The following is a 23,048-nucleotide window of genomic DNA, read 5'->3' on the forward strand; positions in this document are numbered from 1 at the left end:
ATTGAAAATTGCTAAGGAAGCCTGTGGGAGGCTTTTCTTTCTCTACTTGCAGAAATAAATATTACTGCCTAATTAAGTGTCAGGCAGCACACTTAAACGTTCCTGTTTGATGTTGGTGGGAACAGTCCCCTTTAGGGGTATCGATTTGTCCTCCCGCTCCTAGGAAGAGTGGGGTCGGAGGATAGAGTAGGTTAGACTTGTCCTTGGCTCACTTTGGGGTCTCAACGACCTTGCTTAGGAGGACCCATAGCAGAGAAGCTAATAGGCTGGGCTCTGAGATCAGACTGACAGCAGTCAAATCCCACCCTCCCCTCCTATTAGCTGTGTGATCTTGGGCAAGTTTACATGTCTATAAAAGAGGAATAATAATCTCTTCCTTGTGGGGTTGCTGTTTATACAAAATGGTAGGTGTAAGGCACCCGGTATGTAGTAAATACTCAGCAACAGGAAGGAGGTAACATTTAGGAAAAGCAGACCAACTGCAGGAAAGCCCTGGAAAGGATCTGAGGGGGTCAAACAGACAATCCAGTGGGGATACCTAAAGCAATTTCAAGAAGTAAAAATGCTCAGATGCCGGGCTGAGAGACCTTTGCTCTTCTGAGACCAGCCAGGTTACAGGGCTGGAGGTAGGGCATGGGGGGCAGTGCTGTGTAGTGCTTAAGACATGACCTCTGGGGCCAGGCATCCAGGCCGAAAGCCCAGCTCAGCCCTGATTAGCGGGATGACCTGGAGCAAATTACATAATCTCTCTACGCCTAGGAGACTCTGTCTGAAACTGAGACCAGCAGTGGCACCTTACTCTTGTGAATGCCAGCTGAGGTAATTGACATAACAGGTGTTCATCGAAGTTCACTATTACCAGAAAGGTAGAGCTGTCGCAGGCTTGGTTACTGCCTCGTGGACACCAACTGACATCTTCCCATGATAAGACCGACCTTGTCAGCCTAAAGCACTTCCTGGCTCTCGAAATGCGTTCACACCCCTGGTGTCATTTATTCCTCAGGTGATTCCTACGAGGTAAACAAGACCTGTGTTTGGAGCCTGATTTTTCCTCCTGCTGAAGTGTGTCCACCAAGGCCAAGTCGGCTTTAAAATTTCCAGGCTTCTTTCTACTGACCTGAAGCCAATTAGGGGCTCTCGTTGTTAACAGGGAGCCATGGGGGTGGACAATAGGGAAAATTATTGAATAGGTTCACTGGAGACAAGCACAAAGCTGTATTTTCCTGAAAACCGCCCCGTCCCCGGTCACAATGCTCTTTCTACACACCCAGCGACATTCGGTTTTATCTCTGAAGTGTTGCGAGGGAGGGAGCTGTCTTAGGTCTTTCTCAGAATAATACTGAGACTGTTTTCTCCAGCTTTAGGCAATCAAAAATTTTCATCATCAGGATAGTTTTGTGGGATTCAGCTGCATGTTGTACAGCAGCTTTACTTTCACCACAGATACATGTGTATTTTCAGTTTTTATAAGCTATGTGGATTCAGCTGAGCTACAGAAATGTTAAGCCCATCATTGTCACTAGCTATAAATCTTAGGAGGCTGGAAGGCATCTAGGTTGTTACAGAGGGAACACTGGGCAAAGAATTAGAGGGTCTGAGATGTAGTCCGGGCGTTGGTACCTTTTGGGGCAAGTGATGTAACCTCTCAAGATCTCAGTTTACTCAGTTCTGAAATGGGGATAATGACAGTAATCGTCAGAGGCGGTTGTGAGGATTGAATTGAGTGAGGCAGTTCGTGTAAAGGGCTTAGCATAATGCTGGACACAAAGCACTCTCTAAATGGTTAGGACAACTTTGGAAGCATGTTTTTATTTCAGCACCTCAAGAAGTTCTGAAAGGCGCCATACCATTGAAAAGAGAGTTGTATGTCTTCCCTCATTTGCAGTTCCCTGGTTGTCCTTGTTTTTTCAGAGATAAGTTTTGAAAGGATGCTGTAGCCTTATTTTCAGATGGGTTTGATCTGACCATATGTAGCATCAGTCAATATTGAAACTGAACTCATTCTTTCCCTATAGCTCAGAAGTACAGAGGGACAGAATTATCCTTCCCGCAGCTTAGCTTGCTTTCCCAGGGGCCCAGAGTGGCCAGCTTTGGTCCTTCAGCCTGGTGGGGAATCCACTGGAGAATCTGATGGAATCTAGTGAGAGTCATGGATTCTCTCACCATAAAAGTGCCCAGAGGCACACAGTTTTGTGGTTTGGGGGCTTGGGGCTGCAAAACCAATCCTCATGTCCCTAGATCTCTGAAGACTTGAGGTTGAAATCTCTTGTTCTGGTAGAAAAACTGAACTTAGGCCCCTTCTGAGTGACCCTACCTTAGATCTTGTTTTGGGGCCAAACAACTGGAATGAGCACAGAGGTAGAATTAGGGGTTGGCATACTCTATTGCAAGGTAATTCCTTGTTACTCTGAGGGTGATTTTTTTAAGAATAAATATCCTATGTAGGTATGCTTGCTCTGTGCTCACTCTCTCTCAGAACGTCGTTCCTGTGTTTCTGCTCAAAGCCAACTTGGAACCTTTCTTCAAGAACTTCAACTGTCATCACCTCCAAGAAATAGTCCCTGAGTCTTCAGGGAACACTGAGGTGTCCTTTCTCTGTGCCCCATAGTATTATACAGTCAGCCCTCTGTACCTGCAGGTTCTGCATCTGCAGATGCAGAAGTTCAACTGTACTACACTGTTTACACTGTTTTATATAAGGGATGTGAGCATCTGTGGATTTTTTTTTTTTTTTAATCAGTGGTGGGGAAGGGAGGGCCCTGGAACCAAGCCCCTGTGGATACCAACGGACAACTGGATACATATATCTGTCATCACTTCACATTGCCTAGTGATTTGTCTGCTCATATAACGATTCCTACACCACACTGTGAGCCCTCATGTCAGGTTTACTCTCTGACTCATGCCCGTATCCCAGTGCTTAGCATGGGCCTGGTACCTGGAAGATGCTCCCTAACTGTGGGCTCCTTTAGCCCCCTCTGCCCATGTGTCTGTCTGAAACCCAAGCTCCCTCCGCTTGCCCAGCTCCCACCAGCACCTGGGTGTGTTAGCATCAGAAATCCATTGGAACGGGCTGCTGCTTGGCTGATCTGAGCCTGTTTGGTAACTTTGTGCAATTCAGATGTAGGAAACAAATAGAATTAATAAGACTGGCAGCGCGCAGCAGCTCCAAGGCTGGTTACCGTTGACAATAGGGCAGCCACGTCAGCTCCTGCTGCGCTTCAGTGGTTTCCAGAATGCAAGTAATAGAATTTCTATAGTTAAGCAGCTGTCGCTCCCAGGGCCCGGCACATTCATGTATAAATCCGTAATGTAGAAGGGTACCTGGCAGAAGGCTTAAAGAAGGCAGGGTTATCCCAGGCCCTGTGGCCAGCCTTGGCCTCGGGACCAAAATTGCCCAAGCGTAGAAAATGGCAATTCTATAGTGTTTTCTCTCTTTTCATTTTTCTTGGGTCAGAATGCAATTTGCGTGGGAGCTGGGGACAAACCTATGAATGAATATCGGTCCGTCGTGTACTATCAAGTCAAACAGCCACGGTGGATGGAAACAGTCAAGGTAATAATAATAATAATGATGATGATAATAGTTGGGGGACTCTAAGACTCCCTAAGATCTGAAACAGTAGCCTAGCATGTCTCTGGTGGTGTGTCAGGCAGTGGAAATAGTGGCCCAGTGGGCGACCGCCCGGTTCTCTTGATCACCCTTCAGCGGCCCGGCAGCTATAGCCACCATGGCATTGTCAGGTGATCTTGTGGACTGTGCCCAAGCACAGTGTCGTTTTACTCAGCAGTGAGGAGTGACAGAGCTTGGGAGCAAATGTGAGGCTATAAAAAGCTATTTAATACCTGGTAGATACACTGTTGGGAGGGTACCTCAGATGGAAGTGGCATTAACCACAAATATTTGCATTACCAGATTGTCACACTGAAGCAGAAGGGAATATCATGCATTGGAAGTGGAGTTCGGAATTAATTTAGTGGACAGTGAAGCTTGATTACAGCTTCAGATGTCTCTGCCTTGTAATTAATAGCAGTCTTTACTCACTCTGTGCTCTGAACCCAAACTGAAGATATTCATAAGTCTTCCCTTTCAGAGGTAGCTCTTCAAGCCTCAGTGGTTCTTGTGTTGTCACCTATATTCGTGTTTTCCTCAGTGGGTCTCCCTGTACTCACTCTCTTAAAAGTAATGACCTCCCCAGCTTTGGGGTCAGAGAGCTGTTGGACCAGATTGTTTTCTCTGTGCTCTCTTGTACCCCAGTTATATCTCTTTGCTAGCCCTCATCACATGGTGATAATTATGTGTTGCCCTGTGTGGGCCATGAGCTCTTTGAGTGGGACTCTGCCTTATGTCAGCATGGCCCGTGCTTCACATGATTGTAGCTTATAGTATTGATTCAATATGCAGTGAAAGAATGAATTGGACAACAGCTGCCCATGTGACTTTCAGTTCTTGTGCTCTGAGACACACAAACAAGTGGTGGACCTCTTTGGGCTCAAATTTCATCTTCTGGAGCAGAAAGTATCCACAGAAAATCTGAGTGGTTTTTCTCACAGGTAGCTAAGCTTCTCTGTCTGGGCCTGAATTGTATAATACAGGGATTGCTGTGGGGCTTTGGGAGGTAGGATAGTCCAGAGACAGGCCAAAAGCGCCTCAGTCAAGGGTACAGCAGACCACTCACTGGACAGTGAAACTGGGTGACCAAGGGGTGATTGTCTTGGCCCAGTGTCCTTGGAGGAATGAGGCCTAGGATTTTCCCGAATATCATTGGATTCAAGCATTTTTATTAATTTACATAAATGACAGTCCCCCATCAAGCCCCCTAATGGGCACTGTTAATTTTCTAAGCCCTGCTGCAACTGCCCAGACTCCTGGAGTGTGTAAGGAAACTGTGCACTGTGCAGTTTGCAGTGCATTAAATCCTGTGCTAAAGTTATGTGACTTTTATATCAATTTGGAGAGATTCATTTTTCCTCACTATAATTTACAGATCTCTTTTCATTGGCTGGGAATGCAATTTGCCAAATGGATTACATTTGGTACTTTATTTTCTCTTCATAGCCAGTTCTTATGTAATGTATTTACAGTTCATCAGGCTTGATGGCTGGGTAATAAATCAGCACGCAGCACTCTAAGTTAAATGGTCAGGCTGCCTTTTGCGGGGGGCGGGGTGGCGTGGGGAGGGCTCTTTAACTCATTGTCTCCTGAGCTCTGGTTTCTGCCTATTGAGGTGGCCGTCCCTATTGAAGACATGCAGAGGATCCACCTGCGATTCATGTTTCGACATCGGTCATCCCTGGAATGTGAGTGCCCAACCAAATGGCATCTCTGCAAAACCCCTAAGGGGAGAGGGGTGGGATCATTGGGTGGCCCAAGTATCTTTTTTTTTCCTGACCTCAACAATGCTATTTTCAGCCAAGGATAAAGGAGAAAAGAACTTTGCCATGTCCTATGTGAAGTTGATGAAGGAAGACGGGACCACTCTGCATGACGGATGCCATGACTTGGTTGTCCTAAAGGTACCATGAGCTGGTATTAACTCTGCAGTGGGGAGCATGCAGGAAGTGAGGGGGAGATGGCAGGATGGCTTGGTAATTAAGAGCAGGGACCCCAGAGTCACACACATAGGGGCTTCCCAGCTGTGAGGCCTTTTGTACAAAGTCGTAACTTCTCTGGGCCTCCGTGTCCTCATCTGTGAGCTCTCAGTGAGTAACTGTGAGCATTATATGAGTCAGTGCATGTAAGCATGACATTGATGGGTACGTGGAATTCTCAGGAAATGGAAGGTTATTGTTACATACAGAGTGGGCTTTGACTCTATTAAGACACCTGTGGGATGTACAGAAGACCAGCAAGAAATATTTGAGAGATTCCTCCCTGTAGCTAATGGAAAAAATATCACAATTTAGGGTCCCGATCCTGCTGTTGACTAAATTGGAGTCATCTCCCATGTCTTGCTGAGTCTCAGTTTCCTTTTCCTTAAGTGGTGATGGCCATGTTTATGACCATAAGATGACCCACGCAGAAGGGCCATGTAAAAGAGTATAGAGGGCCGCTGCTGTTATTTTTACGTCATGAGACTTGCACTGTTCTCTAGAAGTGGGGAAGTATTTTCCTGATCTTACATGCATGCTTTCCCACAACCACTCCTGTGACAGTGGCACGTATCTAGCTAGCCCCTGGCTGGAGGCAAAGGGTATGACTGTGAAACAGGGCAAAGCCTAAGTGGTCAGCACAGGGATCAAACCCTTGCCCTTGACTTTCTCAGCATTGGAGGTTGGAGTTGCCCTTTTGCCTGTGGTCTGCATGGCAAACACAGCCTCATCAAAGCTTCATAACAGGGTACTCTTCTCTGAGTCTCTTTGGCTTTTCCAGAACCCCCCTTTTCCTTCTGTACAGGCTCTGTTTTCTCAGTTTTGACGCGTCAAGGTAGTTCTTGGTTTAAAAGATTGTGAACTCATTGGGGGCAGAGTCCCAGTTGCAGTCAGTTTTCAATTTAGTCACCCTCCTTAAGCCTCAGTTTCCTCATCTGTAAACTGGAGATGATAACAGTATACACAACAGTAACAACTGTTGTGAGGCTTAAGTGACATGAACTAAGGCATACAAAGCACTTAGTGCAGCATCTAGTGCAGAGTAAGGGCTCAGTAAATGTTGACTGCCGTAATGCCTACCTCTAGTCATTCATTTCAGCATGCCAAGGGACTTATGTGTCTGTCATTTTACTAAGCGTTCTATATGCATTATGCCATCTAGTCTGCTCCAGATTTCTAGAAGTAGGTAATATGATTAATTCTCAGTTTAATCATGAGAAGAATGAGACACAGAGAGACCAAGGAATGTGTCCAAAATGACACAGGCATGTGAATGGGAGAAGAGGGTGTAAATACCATCACTTTCAGAATCTAGTGCCTTTGCTGTTAACTTCTTCTTTAAGCCGATTCCTTATCCTGCTGGTGGGCTTGTTTGTGTTAAGATCTTATAAAACTTAGAATGAATTAAAATATCCTGTTTGGGAATCTTCAGTTCCCTCTGTGCCATTAATGAAGTCCACGGAGCCTTCAGGTGGTTGGTTGATCAACCCCTTTCCCATTAACGTAACCTTGGGTTCTCGCCTATTTTGTGGAAAAACAGCCTTACCTTACCCGCTGATGTTCACTGCTCCTCTTATGATGCCCCTCACTGTTTCTGATCCTCTCTACCTACAGTGTGTAATCTGGCCACTGCAAACTCTGTGTAGCATTGGGTGCATACCCTTGGCTTGGGGAAGTAACCAAGGTGTTGTTTCCAGGGGGACAGCAAGAAGATGGAGGATGCCAGTGCTTACCTGACTCTTCCTTCTTACCGACACCATGTGGAAAACAAGGGGGCTACCTTGAGTCGAAGCTCCAGCAGTGTTGGGGGGCTCTCTGTCAGCTCCCGGGATGTATTCTGCATTTCTACGCTGGTGTGCTCCACAAAGCTCACCCAGAATGGTATCGGAAACATTGATAGCTGTGTGTGTGTGTGTGTGTGTGTGTGTGTGTGTGTGTGTGTGTGTGTGTGTGTGTGTGTGTGTGTTTATGTGTGGGCAGGCCAGGGGAGGTCCTGATACAGACAGTTCAGGCCAGTAATAGTAATTCTGCTTGTCTGGACTCTATTTTAGTGGGTTTGCTGGGTTTGCTGAAGTGGCGTATGAAGCCACAACTGCTACAGGAGAATTTAGAAAAATTGAAGATTGTCGATGGAGAAGAAGTAGTAAAGGTCAGTGGGGCTTCATTTTGCCTGTATTCATCCACCAGTGACAGAGCTTTAAATCATGGGTGGCTTCAGGGGAGAGATGAAGTGCTGAGGGAGATAGGACAACTTTGCTTCTGACAATGGGATACAGTGTCCGAAGTCGGCATTAGAAGCCTTTATTGGTAAATCTGGGGGATGATATTGTTCAATGATGCTGAATCTTGAACAGGAGAAAAGTATGGTTGTGCTCAGTCTCTGAAAATAGATCAACTTTGGTGTAGATCCCAGTTCAACTGCTTGCCAACTTTATGTGATAGTATTATCAATATGACATATTTTCCAGGGTTGTGAGCATTCAAGATGATACATATTTAAAAATTACTCCACAAGTCTCTTACACATAATGCACAATAATTGAACTAACGCTTATGAAAATGTACAAAGTTCAACAAATAGTAACTATTATTTATTTTTGTTGTTGTAAGTTGCTATGGTAGGATGATCTCTTAGTATTATCTACATGTTGCTGTTAGAAATAAAAAGTATTCTTGGTTTCTGCTGCTTCGAGAATGTTATGTATTAAACATGAGAAAAGGAAAGACATCAGCGCTCACATTTTAGGTGAAACAAGCAGAAAACGATGTAAATGTCAGATGTATTGTTGTGTCCACATGGTGGTGGAGAATATAGTGTCTGAAGCGCAAATCTAATGAAAGCAACTGTCTCTCCAGCACTATGAATTGGGACAAGTGTTTCCCAGAGGTCCTGGTGATCTTGTTTCCATTGGGAACCTGGTACAACTAGAAACTCTGAGATTGAACATCTTTATGTAGTAGCTCTGTGTTTCGACTATAGGAAATATTGACCCATCTCTTAGGAGGGAGGGGTATCAAATTTTAGTTAATTGCCCATACATGGAGAAGCAATGGTCAGATTTCCAGATCAATGCTTTAACTGTGCACTGTTGACCCACCTACCTGGTTCAACAATGGCAGGGAAATTCCCCAGACATCCTTTAATAAGGCCTGTCACCTTTGTCAGCCTGGAAAAGTCATCTGAAAGGGCATTCTGTTGTCTCCCTTTTGCATTCTTTTTTTCTTGTTTTTAGAAAAAAATTATTATTGACGTATACTCTACATATGGTAACATATGTACGGAGCACGTATCTTAAGAGTACAGTTCAGTGTATTGTTACACATGTACACAACTGTGTACCCACCACCTAGGTCAAGGTACAGAACATTTTTAGCATTGCAGTAGGTTCCCTCTTACCCCTTCTCCATCAGTAACCTGTTCGGGAGTAACCACTAAGCTGACTACCATCATTATAGATGGGGTTTTTGCCTGTTCTTGAATTTCATAAAAAGAGAGTGATAATGAATAGACATTTCTGTGTCTGACTTATCTTACCCTGCACAATGCTCACGAGTTATATTCGTCATTCCACCTTGAAGTAGTTTGCTCTTTTTTTTTATTGCTGTGGAGTGTTCTATAATGTGAAAATGCCACCCTATAATTATCCACTCTGCTGAAGATGGACAACTGGGTTGCTCCAAGTTCTGGCTCTTGTGAGTAAAGTACCTGGCCCTCCTGAACATGGCACATGGTGGATGTGTGCCCTCACCCTCTTGGGTAAACACTGATGAGTGGGACTGCTGGGTCACCTACACTCTTTCTTACAAGACCTTCATTATTTTGCCCAGTTTCTCCAGGATACTCTGGATGCCCTCTTCAACATCATGATGGAACATTCTCAAAGTAATGAGTATGACATCCTCGTCTTTGATGCTTTGGTAAGAGAGAGGGGGCCAGTGTTTAGTGACATTAGGCATTAACGTGTGTCTCACTGTGAGAACACAGAGAACTTATAGCCCACATGGCCCTTTTCATGATTTTTTTGGAGGCATTGTAACATTTGGCAACCAGACCAATGAACGAGTTGCTGTTTCCCTTCGTTTGCTTCGAGTTCATTTGAAAGCATGGGCAGGGTGATTAAAAGGGGAGTGTTTAAGTGCTGATGGTGGATTGGCCCTGGTTGAAGGTACATGAAGCTGGATACCGTGAATAGTCGCTTTGGCTTTCCATGAATACGGGGAGTGAGTCCTTGGCCAGGTTGTAAAGCACCCAAAATGTTTCCTAACTCTTTTTTTTTACCTTCTTCCTGCTCAGTCTCCAGCGCAGTTGTTACACTCCTCCTGCCCACCCCGGAACATTTTAGAGTGGGTGGTACACCAGGCAGATCTGTCTCCTTTCCACCTTTCGAAATGGTCTGTTCTTCCTCTTGTGGTCCCAACTCACATCTTCTCAATGTCATGTCAAAATAAACATAAAAAAAAATCTGCATTAAGGTATCAGTGACCAATAAAGTATGAATGTGTCAACCCTTTGTCTCAGTGACATTTACATTTTTAAAGAGCTTACTTGGAGACAACTGTGACTTAATCCAGTGCTTCCCAAGAGGGCCTCCTAGAAAGCTGTGTCTAAGGAAAAATGCTTCCTGACAAAAAGATCCTTTGATTAAAGAACTTAGGGAAGTGTTGACCATTGCGTGACTCTCTTGGAGATTTACAATGCACAGAAGCATATGGAAGACTCCGATAAGGCCTGCAATAAAGAAGGCGGTCTAAGGTTTTGATAACTTGAGATTTCTCAAGCTTATCTGACCGTGAAACCCTGTAGCATACTTCGTGAAATACTTTTGAGGAGAGGTACTACCTTAATGAAAAGGACTGAAGCTATATTAGTGACCTAATTCCTGGGCAAAAGAATTTGATAGGGTTTCAGTTATGCCATGTGAATACAGCTTCCTGTCCTGGGTCTGCCCACAAAACCCACTGATTCCTTGCTTCCTCCTCAAGATCTACATAATAGGACTCATTGCTGACCGGAAATTCCAGCATTTCAACACCGTTCTGGAGGCTTACATTCAACAGCATTTCAGTGCTACCCTAGCTTACAAGTAAGTAACTGTGTACTTCCTGCTTGCCCTGCCAGGATGCCTAGGTCACAAAAATTTGAGTAGTTTCTTTTTGTCACCAGCCTGTGTGAGTTCTGCCTTTTTTGACAAAACCCAATCTGGCTGTGTCATTTGGATTAAATAAAAATATGCAAACTCATAGGTTGGTACGAATATTTTATGGTGGCAGAAGTACGTGGAAGTGTTTGCTCATTCGTTCATTCATTTAGTCAGTCAGTCAGCTATCATTTATTGAACAGCTACTTGTGATACACACTGGGATTCAAAGGCTAGAGAGAAGGAAGTGCATATGACAAGTAGCTCAGTACAGCTTGTGTATAGAGAACTGAGGGTTAGAGATCAGAGACGATGCTGGAAAAGTTGGTGGAGGCCTGTTTGTGAAGGGACCTGGAAAAGCAGGCCAAGTAGTTCGAAGTCCGCCCTGCTGGTAATAAAGAAACATGGTAAGTTTCCAGGCAACGGAGTTCCATGATATTACAGGAACATTTTCTGTGGGAAGAAAAAGCTGAAAAGAACATTATCACCACCACCATCCCCCCTCACATCCTCACTGTGACTAGTTTTCCCAGAGTCAAAAGATTTTTTTCTCACTACTTTTTCCTTTGCTGGCTGTTTATGGACAGGAAATACTCACTCCCTGTATTAAACATATATTTTTAGGCAGAGTTATTTTTATGGTGTAAATGACTATGTGAGCTTGGCTATACCATCACCTCTAACCTTTGATTGAATGCCTTATAATTTAGTAAACAAACTAATTACCATGCTGTGGGCTGAAAAGAGATGTATTTTGAAAATGTAATCCCTTATTCAGGAAATTGATGATGGTGCTGAAGACTTACTTGGATACCTCCAGCAGAGGAGAGCAATGTGAGCCAATTTTAAGAACGCTGAAAGCTTTGGAATATGTTTTCAAGTTCATTGTTCGGTCAAGGACATTATTTTCACAGTGAGTACTAGTTACGTAAGTGATTGATTAGCTCTGCAATTCCTCTGGGGTACAGCAGTATTTGTGCCATTGGAGAAACTCTTTTACAAAATTGTAACCAGCTGCTGATCAAAAACAGCTTAAAAATCCAATTTAGAGAGTTATGAATAGGTAATAATTGTTCGAAGTTCATTTGGGGAAAAAAAGAAGAAATCTTCATATGTTGAAGAGTTATGTCTCCTCCAGTGACTATGATTTGTGATTTGAGGCTCTTCTGCATTTCATCTAACATTCTTCATTTGATTTGAGGTATGGTGAAAACCTTCCAGGAATCTATATTCCATGGGGACAGGGAAGCAGATCTCAGAGAATTTGACATTTATTTGGTTGTAGGAGGATGCACATGACAGATGAGCGGGTATTTGCAGCTGATCCGCCTGTCCGTGAAATCCTGGTGGCCAAAAAGTGAGCTGACATGTTAGAGCACCTAAGAGATTTGATATTCGATGGTCAGCATCACAGAGGTTAGCTACCCGTTTAAAAGGCTTTAGAGGTGGAGTCATTCCAATGCAACCTGCAAAATAACAATTTATGTGTCTCCTGGCTACAAGACAGAGTTAGGCAGGGAATTGGTTGTGTGTGTGACCAGGTTGGTTGTGTGTGATGGGAAGTAAGAAGAAGCATACAGGAAATGTATTGTCTGGATTCTTATCGGTGCAAAGGAAGAGCATGCAACCCAAGCTGACTCGGGGAAATAGGACTTTATTTTATTTCGCATTATTGAAAAATCTTGGGGGTACTTGGCCTTCGGTACGGCTGGGTCCAGATGCTTAGTGTCGTTCGGATGGTCTCTGTCTCTCTAGATCTTGGCTCTGCTTTCCTTTTGTTGGCTGCCTTCTGAGGCAAGTTTTCCAATGGGGAAGCCACTGGGAAACTCAGACTCATATTCTACTAGCTTAAGCAACGCTAGGTTCCCTGTTGTTCGACCAAAATCCTATGCCAAGAACTATCTTGAGTCATGTACTAAGGTCTTAAACACTGTGACCAGGAGAATGAATATGCAGGTTGTGTACTTATGGTCCCATGTTCACCTCTGGAGCCATGGGTCAGGTCAGCAACTTATGGTATGAACTTGTTTACTTGAAGGGATGGTTTCTCAAAAAAAAAAAAAAAGTAGAAGTCCGTAAATCATCATTCTGATCAAGACATTGGATGAGTTATGAAAGCTTCATACTCAAAGGCAGCTGAAATGGGTAATTATTTGAGATTCTCCTTTGTAGGAGAATTCTTTGATATTTCAGTTGATGAATAGAAAGAGATGAGTGTCTTGAACCATGTCACAAAACATATGTCACTTAGGCTATTCTAAAAGTGAAATATCTGTTTCGATTCCTCTCTTTTGTCACATAGTCAAGGCAGAGACTGTGTATTGAAGTCTTAGGGGTATTCTTGAACTTGAAAGAATATTTGAATTATTTGAAAACCAGTAAGAGACAATTATGGGTCTTCCTAAGAGTTGAACTCTTGGAGAGGTTCAAGGATTCAAACGTTGTAATTCCAGATTAGGCAATGATATCTTATCCCATCTCCAAGCGAGAATTTCAGATCTACAAGAACATATCTTTCCATGTATCATATCTTATGCCTCAGTTTGTCCTTTTAATTTATTTCTCTTCCCTCCCTCCCCCCATTCCTTATTTCTTTCCTTCCTCCCTCTCTCCCTCCCTCTCTTCCTTTCCTTCCTTCCTTCCTTCTTCCTTGTCTTACCTCTCTTAGTCTTCATCTCTTTCCTCCACTGGAACAAAGAGCATTTGTACATCTGCTTTCTTCTTTTCTACCTGAGGGCATGTCATCTTGCAGTGCCCCCAGCTCTTCATTCAGTATAAATTCAGTGCTGCTGGAACTCTAAGTGAGTTTTGGCTTCTTAAGGAGTGGGATAATCTGTTATTCTCTTATGTACTCCCAGCATAGCATATATAGAACATCACTGACACTCAAGAACGCTTGTTGGATGAAGTGCATTCTGGGGGCTAGGAGAAGCCATTTGGTCAGAGGAGATGTCTCGAAGGTAATCCAGACATAATCTTGAATCCTTTGTCATGATCAGAAATATAGGCTGACCTGCAAGGAGTGTCTAGGACCTCATGCTGAGGGAAGGTAGTAGGTCTTGTTCATTCTAGAATCTTTCACAATGGGTTCTCTTCAGTGGAGCCTCAGGGACATTGGGAAGTGATGGTAGTATCTCCCCAAACTAGAAGGGAATTTTACTTGGGAATGGAAGATAGGCGTTTCAGTGCTTTGAGATTTCTAAGCCAGCTGGTGGGAAATTGTAATATAGTTATTGCTTTGGGAGCTTACTGTGTCTGGTATTGTGTTTCCGTTTCCTGTTATTCCTTTGTCTTTCCTGGTGTGCATAGTTACAGCTGATCCAGCTCCCGTTAATTGTTCCCTGCCATTTTTTCTTTGGGCGTGCTGCACATGAGCGTTTACAAGGGCTAGGGATTTTCCTGTATCAATATGCAAGATACACTTGGGTAAGAGAGGAAGAAAACTTGTTGAGAAGGATTGGAACTTTTTTTTTTTAACATCTTTATTAGAGTATGATTGCTTTACAGTGGTGTGCTAGTTTCTGCTGTATAACCAAGTGAATCAGCTATACGTATACATGTATCCCCATATCCCCTCCCTCTTGCGTCTCCATCCCACCCTCCCTATCCTACCCCTCTAGGTGGTCACAGAGCACCGAGCTGATCTCCCTGTGCTATGCAGCTGCTTCCCACTAGCTATCTGTTTTACATTTGGTAGTGTATATATGTCCATGCCACTGTCTCACTTCGTCCCAACTTACCCTTCCCCATCCCTGTGTCCTCAAGTCCATTCTCTATGTCTGCATCTTAATTATTGTTCTGCCCCTAGGTTCTTCAGAACCATTTTTTTTCTTTAGATTCCATATATATGTGTTAGCATACGGTATTTGTTTTCCTCTTTCTGACTTACTTCACTATGTATGACATCCACCTAGGTCCATCCACCTCACTACAAATAACTCAGTTTTGTTTCTTTTTATGGCTGAGTAATATTCCATTGTATATCTGTGCCACATCTTCTTTATCCATTCATCTGTTGATGGACACTTAGGTTGCTTCCACATCCTGGCTACTGTAAATAGGGCTGCAGTGAACGTTGTGGTACATGACTGTTTTTGAATTATGTCTTCTCAGGGTTTATGCCCAGTAGTGGGATTGCTGGGTCATATGGTAGTTCTATTTTTAGTGTTTTAAGGAACCTCCATACTGCTCTCCATAGTGGCTGTATCAATTTACATTCCCACCAACAGTACAAGAGGGTTCCCTTTTCTCCACACCCTCTCCAGCATTTATTGTTTCTAGATTTTTCTGATGAAACCTATTCTCACTGGTGTGAGGTGATACCTCATTGTAGTTTTGATTTGCATTTCTCTAATGATTAGTGATGGTGAACATCCTTTCATGTGTTTGTTGGCAATCTGTATATCTTCTTTGGAGAAATGTCTATTTAGGTCTTCTGCCCGTTTTTGGATTGGGTTGTTTGATTTTTTGATATTGAGCTGCATGAGCTGCTTGTAAATTTTGGAGATTAATCTTTTGTCAGTTGCCTCATTTACAGATATTTTCTCCCATTCTGAGAGTTGTCTTTTCGTCTTATTTATGGTTTCCTTTGCTGTGCAAAAGCTTTTAAGTTTCATTAGGTCCCATTTGTTTAGTTTTGTTTTTATTTCCATTTCTCTAGGAGGTGGGTCAAAAAGGATCTTGCTGTGATTTGTGTCATAGAGTGTTCTGCCTATGTTTTCCTCTAAGAGTTTGATAGTGTCTGGCCTTACATTTAGGTCTTTAAACCATTTTGAGTTTATTTTTGTGTATGGTGTTAGGGAGTGTTCTCATTTCATTCTTTTACATGTAGCTGTCCAGTTTTCCCAGCACCACTTATTGAAGAGGCTGTCTTTTCTCCACGGTATACTTTTGCCTCCTTTATCAAAGATAAGGTGACCATATGTGTGTGGGTTTATCTCTGGGCTTTCTATCCTGTTCCATTGATCTATATTTCTGTTTTTGTGCCAGTACCATGCTGTCTTGGTTACTGTATCTTTGTAGTATAGTTTGAAGCCAGGGAGCCTGATTCTTCCAGCTCTGTTTTTCTTCTTCAAGATTGCTTTGGCTATTCAGGGTCTTTTGTGTTTCCATACAAATTGTGAAATTTTTTGTTCTAGTTCTGTGAAAAATGCCATTGGTTGTTGTTGTTTTTTTTTTGTGGTACGCGGGCCTCTCACTGTTGTGGCCTCTCACGTTGCGGAGCACAGGCTCCGGACGCGCAGGCTCAGTGGCCATGGCTCACAGGCCTAGCCGCTCTGCGGCATGTGGGATCTTCCCGGACCGGGGCACGAAGCCATGTCCCCTGCATCGGCAGGTGGACTCTCAACCACTGCGCCACCAGGGAAGCCCCATTGGTTGTTTGATAGCGATTGCATTGAATCTGTAGATTGCTTTGGGTAGTAGAGTCATTTTCACAATGTTGATTCTTCCAATCCAAGAACATGGTATATCTCTCCATCTGTTTGTATCATCTTTAATTTCTTTCATCAATGTCTTATAATTTTCTGCATACAGGTCTTTTGTCTCCTTAGGTCAGTTTATTCCTAGGTATTTTATTCGTTTTGTTACAGTGGTAAATGGGAGTGTTTCCTTAATTTCTCTTTCAGATTTTTCGTCATTAGTGTGTAGAAATTCAAGAGATTTCTGTGCATTTATTTTGTACGGGATTGGAATTTTTGTAAGAATCATTCATTTTGTCACACAGCCAAAGAAAATGATTTTCCTGTCCCCTCTTCTTATGTCAGTAGCTCCTGAGTCAAAGTCTGTACAGGTGTCTCTGGGCACATACCTGTGCCATAGTTGCAATGGAAGCTGGCAGAGCAGGTTTGAGCTTCTGTCATAGGGAGGCAGGCTTCAAAATATGGGGAATTCTGAATTGTAGGAAGTGAGTCCAAAAGATGCTGAGTGGCTATAAATATGACCAGTATCCACTGGGCTTTTCTAGATTAACTGAGGCCCTGGGAGGTATAGAGCATAGTGAGGAACATTCAGAAGGAGCCGAAGTGATTATGTTCTAGGCATTGAGTTTCTTTATAAACCCCCTTGCAGTGCCTTTTATCCTGAACCTCAGACAACCAGCTGAGCTGATCCCCAAGGTTTCTGAGCCCGTGGAATTACTCAGAGTCTGTGGTAGTCCATGCTTCCCTGGTCCACGTGGTGGACACTCCAGGAAGAGCTGCCCTTCCTGCTGTCCAGGCACATAGTAATGAGACTGCAGAGCTCTGTAAGGATGACTTCCCGAATGAGAGAAGATCCAGAGCTCTGTTCTGCAATAAGAGCGTTTGCTCCTGCTTGTCTGTGTTCCTTGTAAATCTTGGTGCTGCTGTAGGCTCGCGTATAGGGGATAGTGTGGGGCATGGTTATGTTCACACTGTACTGGGCAGTGCTGGATCAGTGACGGTCAGTGCTCACACTGGACACTTCCTGTCCCTGTCAGCACCTGGCTTGATGAGTGACCTAACCTCTCTGAGCCTCAGTTTCCCCACCCATGAATGAGGATAAACCAGCTTTTAGTGTTTTGGTGATGAAATGAGATTACATGTACAGAGCTTCCATGTAGTGTCTGATATTTATTCCGTGAGCAAAATGAATCTGTTAGCTGTTATCATGTTTTCACCTAGGAGAGACAGAAAGGGTACTTGTTTCAAAAACTCAGATTAGAAAGAGAAAGTGTTAGTGTCTTGATTCCTGCTCACAACCTGGCTTACTGTTCATGCTATACAAAACATTTCTTGCTCTCTATTTTTTAGGAGGATGGGAACCTTTACCATTTAGAAGACCTCAATGTAGGGAATTGTTATGGCTCCGTGAATTCACCTGGGTCTGCTGCTGGCCCACTGCATGGGCCCTGCTTTTGTCTGTGGCTCCCACTTGCCCTGTGTGTGTGTGGTCAGGCCCCTGTGGCCAAGCAGCTGTGTACCCAGCTCTCCCTCTGTTCCCTGCTTGCTCTGCCTGTCTTTTCTTTGGCCTCATGCCTTCTACTCTTGTTACAGACCTGCTTAGTTCTTGCTTCCCCCTCCTTCTCCATGTTATCCCTCTCCTGGGGCTGCTCTGCCATCACACGCTTCTCCTTCGCCACACTCATCCACATCTTTTGCTTGCGAGTCAGTCAGCTCAGGGGGTAAAGGCACTGTCTCTGGACAGTGGAGCTAGGCTACTTGGGTTTGAATTCTGCCTTTGCATCCTATCACTACCAGGTATGAAGGTTTATGACCTTGGGCAGATTAAATAATCTGCCCAAAGCTCAGTTTCCTTGTGTGTAAAACAGGCAAGTACGGAACAACCCTTGCAGGGCGGTTGTGCAGACTCACTGAGCTAATGGACATCAGGCATGTGGCACAGTGCCTGTCACATAGCGAGTGCCCACGGTTATGATGTCCTGCTAAGTGCATTTCCCTCATTATCTCCATCAGCCTTCACATAAATGCGGTGGAGACCCTCGTCTCCTGACTTCACCTCCTCCTACTCCTCTCTCACTGTGTGCCAGCCTCACAGGCCTCCTTGCTGTGGCTCAGGTTCCCAGGGCAGGGCCTTTGCACCCTTTCCCAGACAACTGCTTGCTCACCCACTCGCCTCTTTTAGAGCTTTATTCAAACTTCTCCTCATTCCCTTACGTACAGGGGCAAGCCCTGCCCCTGGCACTTCTTCTTTTGGTTTGTTTTTTTGTTATTATATATCATGCTTTTAATACAGACTTAAAACAATCTGGAACAATATAAACTGTACAGATTTGATCAATCTTTTTGTTTTGTTTTTAAACTCAATCTCTAAACACACCAGTGTTCCATTCCAAAATATTGCACAACATTCTGAATACAAAATGCTTGATTGTATTTCTCTTTCACTAAAGAAAACAAATTCATGACCCTGCTCCCCCCGAGCTCCTCTCCATGTTGCCTCAGTGCCCCAATTCCCACCTGCAGGGGTCAAACTAGAGAATCTACAGCTCACTGCATTGAGAAAAAGACATCGTTCTGGACTAAAAGTTTACGTTCTTTACAAGACGATCCACCTTTTGATTTGTTCCTGGGAAAGAGGGGTAGACAGAGGTTGGGGAAAGGGGAGAAGTAGATTTTATTCTCCTCTTCTTTTATTTTAAAGTTTGTTTTTCCTGAAAAAATATCTTTCTCTCCTCTTAAGAAAAAATCTTGAGAAGAAAAGAATTATGTTTTTTTACGTTAGAAATTACATTATACAAATGTAGCCAATTATTCAATACAAACGGACACCAAAAAATGTAAAAAGTTAAAAAAAAAAGTTTTCGTACGAAACCAGGTAAATTGGTGCAGATTTTTGTTTTGTTTTCTTAAAAATAAAATAAAATGGAAGCAAAAATACCTAGATTTGAGACAGACAGACTGAAGTGGGCCCAAGAGCCCAGCACAGGAGTCATGCTCCTGATCACACATTTGTCTTCCTGTTTCAAAAGACCCTAAGGGGCTGGTCTCCCCCTCCCTGTATGTGGTGAGGAACAAGCCGACCAGGGTGTGGTGGGTGCCTGTGTGCGTGAGTGGGGGAGGAGGGGCTGGAAGGGGGCATAAGACAGCATCCAGCCTTTCCCAGAGAGCAGCCTAGGCCTGTCACCTGGCCCCTGGCCCTTCTGATTGCCCTCCCGTTCACTCTGCTTTCTGTCATTCTTCCTCCCCATGTTAACATACAATAATAAGTTATGACATTTTAACGCTCTTCCTGCTAGAATGTCAGGTCCACGAGGACAGGAGTCTTTGACTGTTTCGTGCTGCATTCCAAGCGCTGAGGACAGCACACGGTAGGCACTCCTTCAGTAAGCAGTGGGACAGCATTTCTATCCCCCTTTCACAAATGAGGAGGCTGAGGCTTCAATTCAAGCTCAAAGGTCACACAGCTAAGACTCAGTAGAGCAAGCTTCGCATTCTACCTCACCTGATCAAGCAGATTTGAGAACTGGCACTTTTTCCAGGCTGTGCAGGTGGGAAGCCTGGCTGGCTGAGAGGAGGGGCTGTCCTGAGAGGAAGCAACTCCAGCTGGAAGGGTCAACTTGCTGGGCGCTGCTGGGGCTGCTGAGAGGCGCGAGGCTGTGTGGGTTTAGGTGCTGTCATCCATCCCTAAGCACAGTAGGACTTCAGTGAAGAGCATGATGACTTGGAGCAGGAGTTGCCAGGAAGGGCATCCTCGCCAGCATGGTGAGGCTGTCCTGGCAGCAGTGACTTTGTCCTCATATCCTCCCAAGAAATGAACAAAGAAAAGCTGACATGGGGCCAGTCCAGGTGAGCTCACACCCCTTGGAAACAAGTCACTGGTCAGGGAAAGAGGAAGGCACTCAGTATCCTAATGGAAGCAGCAGCATCTCCAGGAGTCCTTCTGCTCCCCAGCCCTCACCTGGGACCTGGGCAGGCTGGCCATGGCATGCACAGTGTCATTTGCCTGCACTGGGACTGCCACTCCATTAACACAGGCTCAAAGGACCACGGTTCTCACCTCCAGCAGACAGCCCCAATCTGGCTCTGGTCACCCAGGGCCAGACATCATTGCCCTTTCTCTAATTGCCTTCACATCAGATGATTTGATGCTCTCTGATGCTCGCTTTTGCCTTTTTATTTTGCGTCTGGCTTTATTCTACCCATCCCGCCCTCCCTCCCCTGGCCTCCACCTCATCTTTCCACCAGTTCAATTTCTTCTTATGTAAATATTATATACTAGTTTATCCTGCAGGTCATGAATATTTTAGGCAGCAAGGTTGTCTGCATAAAGCTCAGGCATGCCCAGTGTAGCCTGCAGTCACAGAGGATACATAAGCCTCCGCCTTTTTGAAAAAATATGAATTTAACTCGAAGGTACTTGCCAGTGTGATTTGTTTTCACCGTTCATGTATGAATAAATACTAAAACGTGATCATCTGTTTATGCTGAGGATGGGTTGGAATTCTGGTCATATTGCTATTTCTGTTTCTCCTGCATGTAATTTGTTTGCCATGTTAATGACATTTATTCCTGTGTAAACCTCTGTTTTAGGCTTTGAATGTAATTTCACTTTTTGATGACAGTAATGGCTCAGTAAACTGCACAATTGCACTTAATGGAATTATTTTATGATAACATTAACTTGGCATCAGATCAGGATGGAAGAGAAAACTCATCAAAGGGATATAGTCAAATAGTTACTTTTCTCTAAGTTATTATCTATTTTATGAGTTGCTACAGGGCAGAGGGGGAGGTAACAACCTGTTTCTTACAAACATATGTGAAAGCGTTTTGTAAATCATTAAGTAAGTCATCCTTATTATAACATGAAATTGTGCATATATGTGCACTTTTAAACAGTCCTCTTTCCCCTTTGCATATGGAAATATTGATAAACTATTATTGAGCACCTGTTATGTGCTAGGGACTTTGTTAAGTGCTGGGAACTCTGAAATTGATGTCAGACTTCCTCAAGCAGTGGCAGTTTAGTGAGCAAGAAAGACACGCATGCCAGCAGTCAAATGCCAGCATGCCTGGGATAAGCAATGATCAGTGATATGATTCAGTGGAGGCTTACAAATGGTTCCCGGGGGCAGACAGGTTTGAATGACAGACTCCACCTCGGGAGGATGAGTCATTCTTCTCGGAGGAGGTGATCTTTTAAACTAGACATTGGAAGGTATTTAAGAAGCCTGGCCATGGAAGAAAAGAGAATCGGGAATTCCAAGTAGAGGGGACAACATATGATATAGAACTTACTCTGAGGTACCATTTATAAAAGCCTCGCCTCTTTGCATGGCCCTGTATCACTTTTTGCTCTACCTCACTTAATACTCACGACAACCCTGCAAAGTACAGGTATTATTATATTCATTTTATGTTCACTTTACAGAAGGGGAAACTGAGACCCAGAGAGGTGCAGAAAGTGACTTTAGGTCACACAGTTAGATGTTGGCAGGGAGGGATCTGACATCAAAGTCTCAGCTCTTTGTGCTATCTTGTGCTTGCCCATGAATGGCACTTTTATGGAACAGTCGCTAGTGGGTGCAGCTGTGGTGGTAGAGGAGTGAGGAGGTGTTTGAAGAGGGGATTTGGAGCTAGATTGTGAAACACCTTGAATGCCAGACCAAGGAGTTTGATGTCATCCTCTATGCTGGGGGATATTGGCATAGATGCTACCCTCCATCCTCAGAGCACAGAGTGAATACCCCAGCAGAGGTACAAACTAATCTACTGGGATCAGACAAAAATATTAAAATTTCTTCATTTTGTCCTAAGATGAAGAAACTAAACTTTATAAACATTTGACTTAGAATAGTACATGGATATAATTTATATATAAATAAGCATCTGTTGAGACTCATACTTAAATTTTTTTTTTTTTCCTCATAGGAGCAGTTTTGGAAACCCCTGCTTTTGGCAGTGGGGAGCCATTGAAGTTCTAAAGCAGGGGATTAACATGATTAGATTCATGTTTTAGAATGATTAGTGCAGAAGTAAGGTTAGTATGTGGTAGACAGAGGAGGGGAGGCAGGAGATCAATAACGAAGCTATTGCAGTAATCCAGGCAGGAGGACTTGAACTCAGGTAGTCACGGTGGGGCTGGAGAAGAAGGAAAGTAAGAAGATGAGGGTTTATAGATGGCAGGATTGCCCAAACTAATTGAATGTGGGAGTGGAACTGATGGAGGGGGCCAATTGGCTGATCTGACCCTGAACTTCGTGGTCCACTTTTATCAGGTATTGCTCATCAGCATGATGAGTGAGGGGAGGAGCAGGTTTTGGGGGGAAGACGATGTGTTTGGGCATGTGATGCCGGAGGTGTTTACTGGCGCAGCCAGATGGAAATGCACAGCAGGCGGTTAGATACAGATTTGGAGTTCAGGGGAGTGGAGAATGGAGATATGGTTTTGGTAGAAATTGATCTCCTTTGGTAGAAAGAGGATGTGCTTGAAGCTGTAGCACAAGGTGAGCAGTGCTATAAAACTCAGAATGGAATGCAGGAGATGCGCATGTTGGAGGGATGGATGAGGGGAGAGTCCCAGGGAAGGAGGATTGGAGATATAGGAGAGGAAGCAGGAAGGATTGGCATTACAGGACCCAGGAAACAGAGCATTTCCGAGAGGGAATGTCAGCAGTATTCACTGTTACAGTGAGGTCCTGGGAACTGAAAACTGATCAGGAACAAGATATTTCACAATTAGGAGATCTTTGGTGAATCAGCCGACCCTTTCCGAGAGTTTAGCATCTTTCCTAGTATCCAAACAGGAGGCCATCGGGGGCAGAGGGATCAGGCTTTGATGATTGATTTCCCACCATCTGCGCGTGAATTACTTACATCGTGGATTGTTCTTTGCCAG

General features: G+C 44.0%; 1 protein-coding gene across 1 annotated transcript in view; it reads left to right on the forward strand.

Moving 5' to 3' along the window:
* Window positions 1-23,048, forward strand: part of DOCK2 (dedicator of cytokinesis 2) — a 407,888-nt gene that overhangs the window by 61,326 nt on the left and 323,514 nt on the right. Inside the window, exons 15-22 of the mRNA XM_030829968.3 lie at window positions 3,458-3,556; window positions 5,229-5,301; window positions 5,414-5,517; window positions 7,290-7,473; window positions 7,644-7,741; window positions 9,421-9,510; window positions 10,576-10,676; window positions 11,509-11,643. Coding sequence (XP_030685828.1) covers window positions 3,458-3,556; window positions 5,229-5,301; window positions 5,414-5,517; window positions 7,290-7,473; window positions 7,644-7,741; window positions 9,421-9,510; window positions 10,576-10,676; window positions 11,509-11,643 — 884 coding nt within the window. The remainder of the gene's footprint in view (window positions 1-3,457; window positions 3,557-5,228; window positions 5,302-5,413; window positions 5,518-7,289; window positions 7,474-7,643; window positions 7,742-9,420; window positions 9,511-10,575; window positions 10,677-11,508; window positions 11,644-23,048) is intronic.

This window comes from Globicephala melas, chromosome 3, assembly GCF_963455315.2.
Source record: "Globicephala melas chromosome 3, mGloMel1.2, whole genome shotgun sequence".
NCBI lineage: Eukaryota > Metazoa > Chordata > Mammalia > Artiodactyla > Delphinidae > Globicephala > Globicephala melas.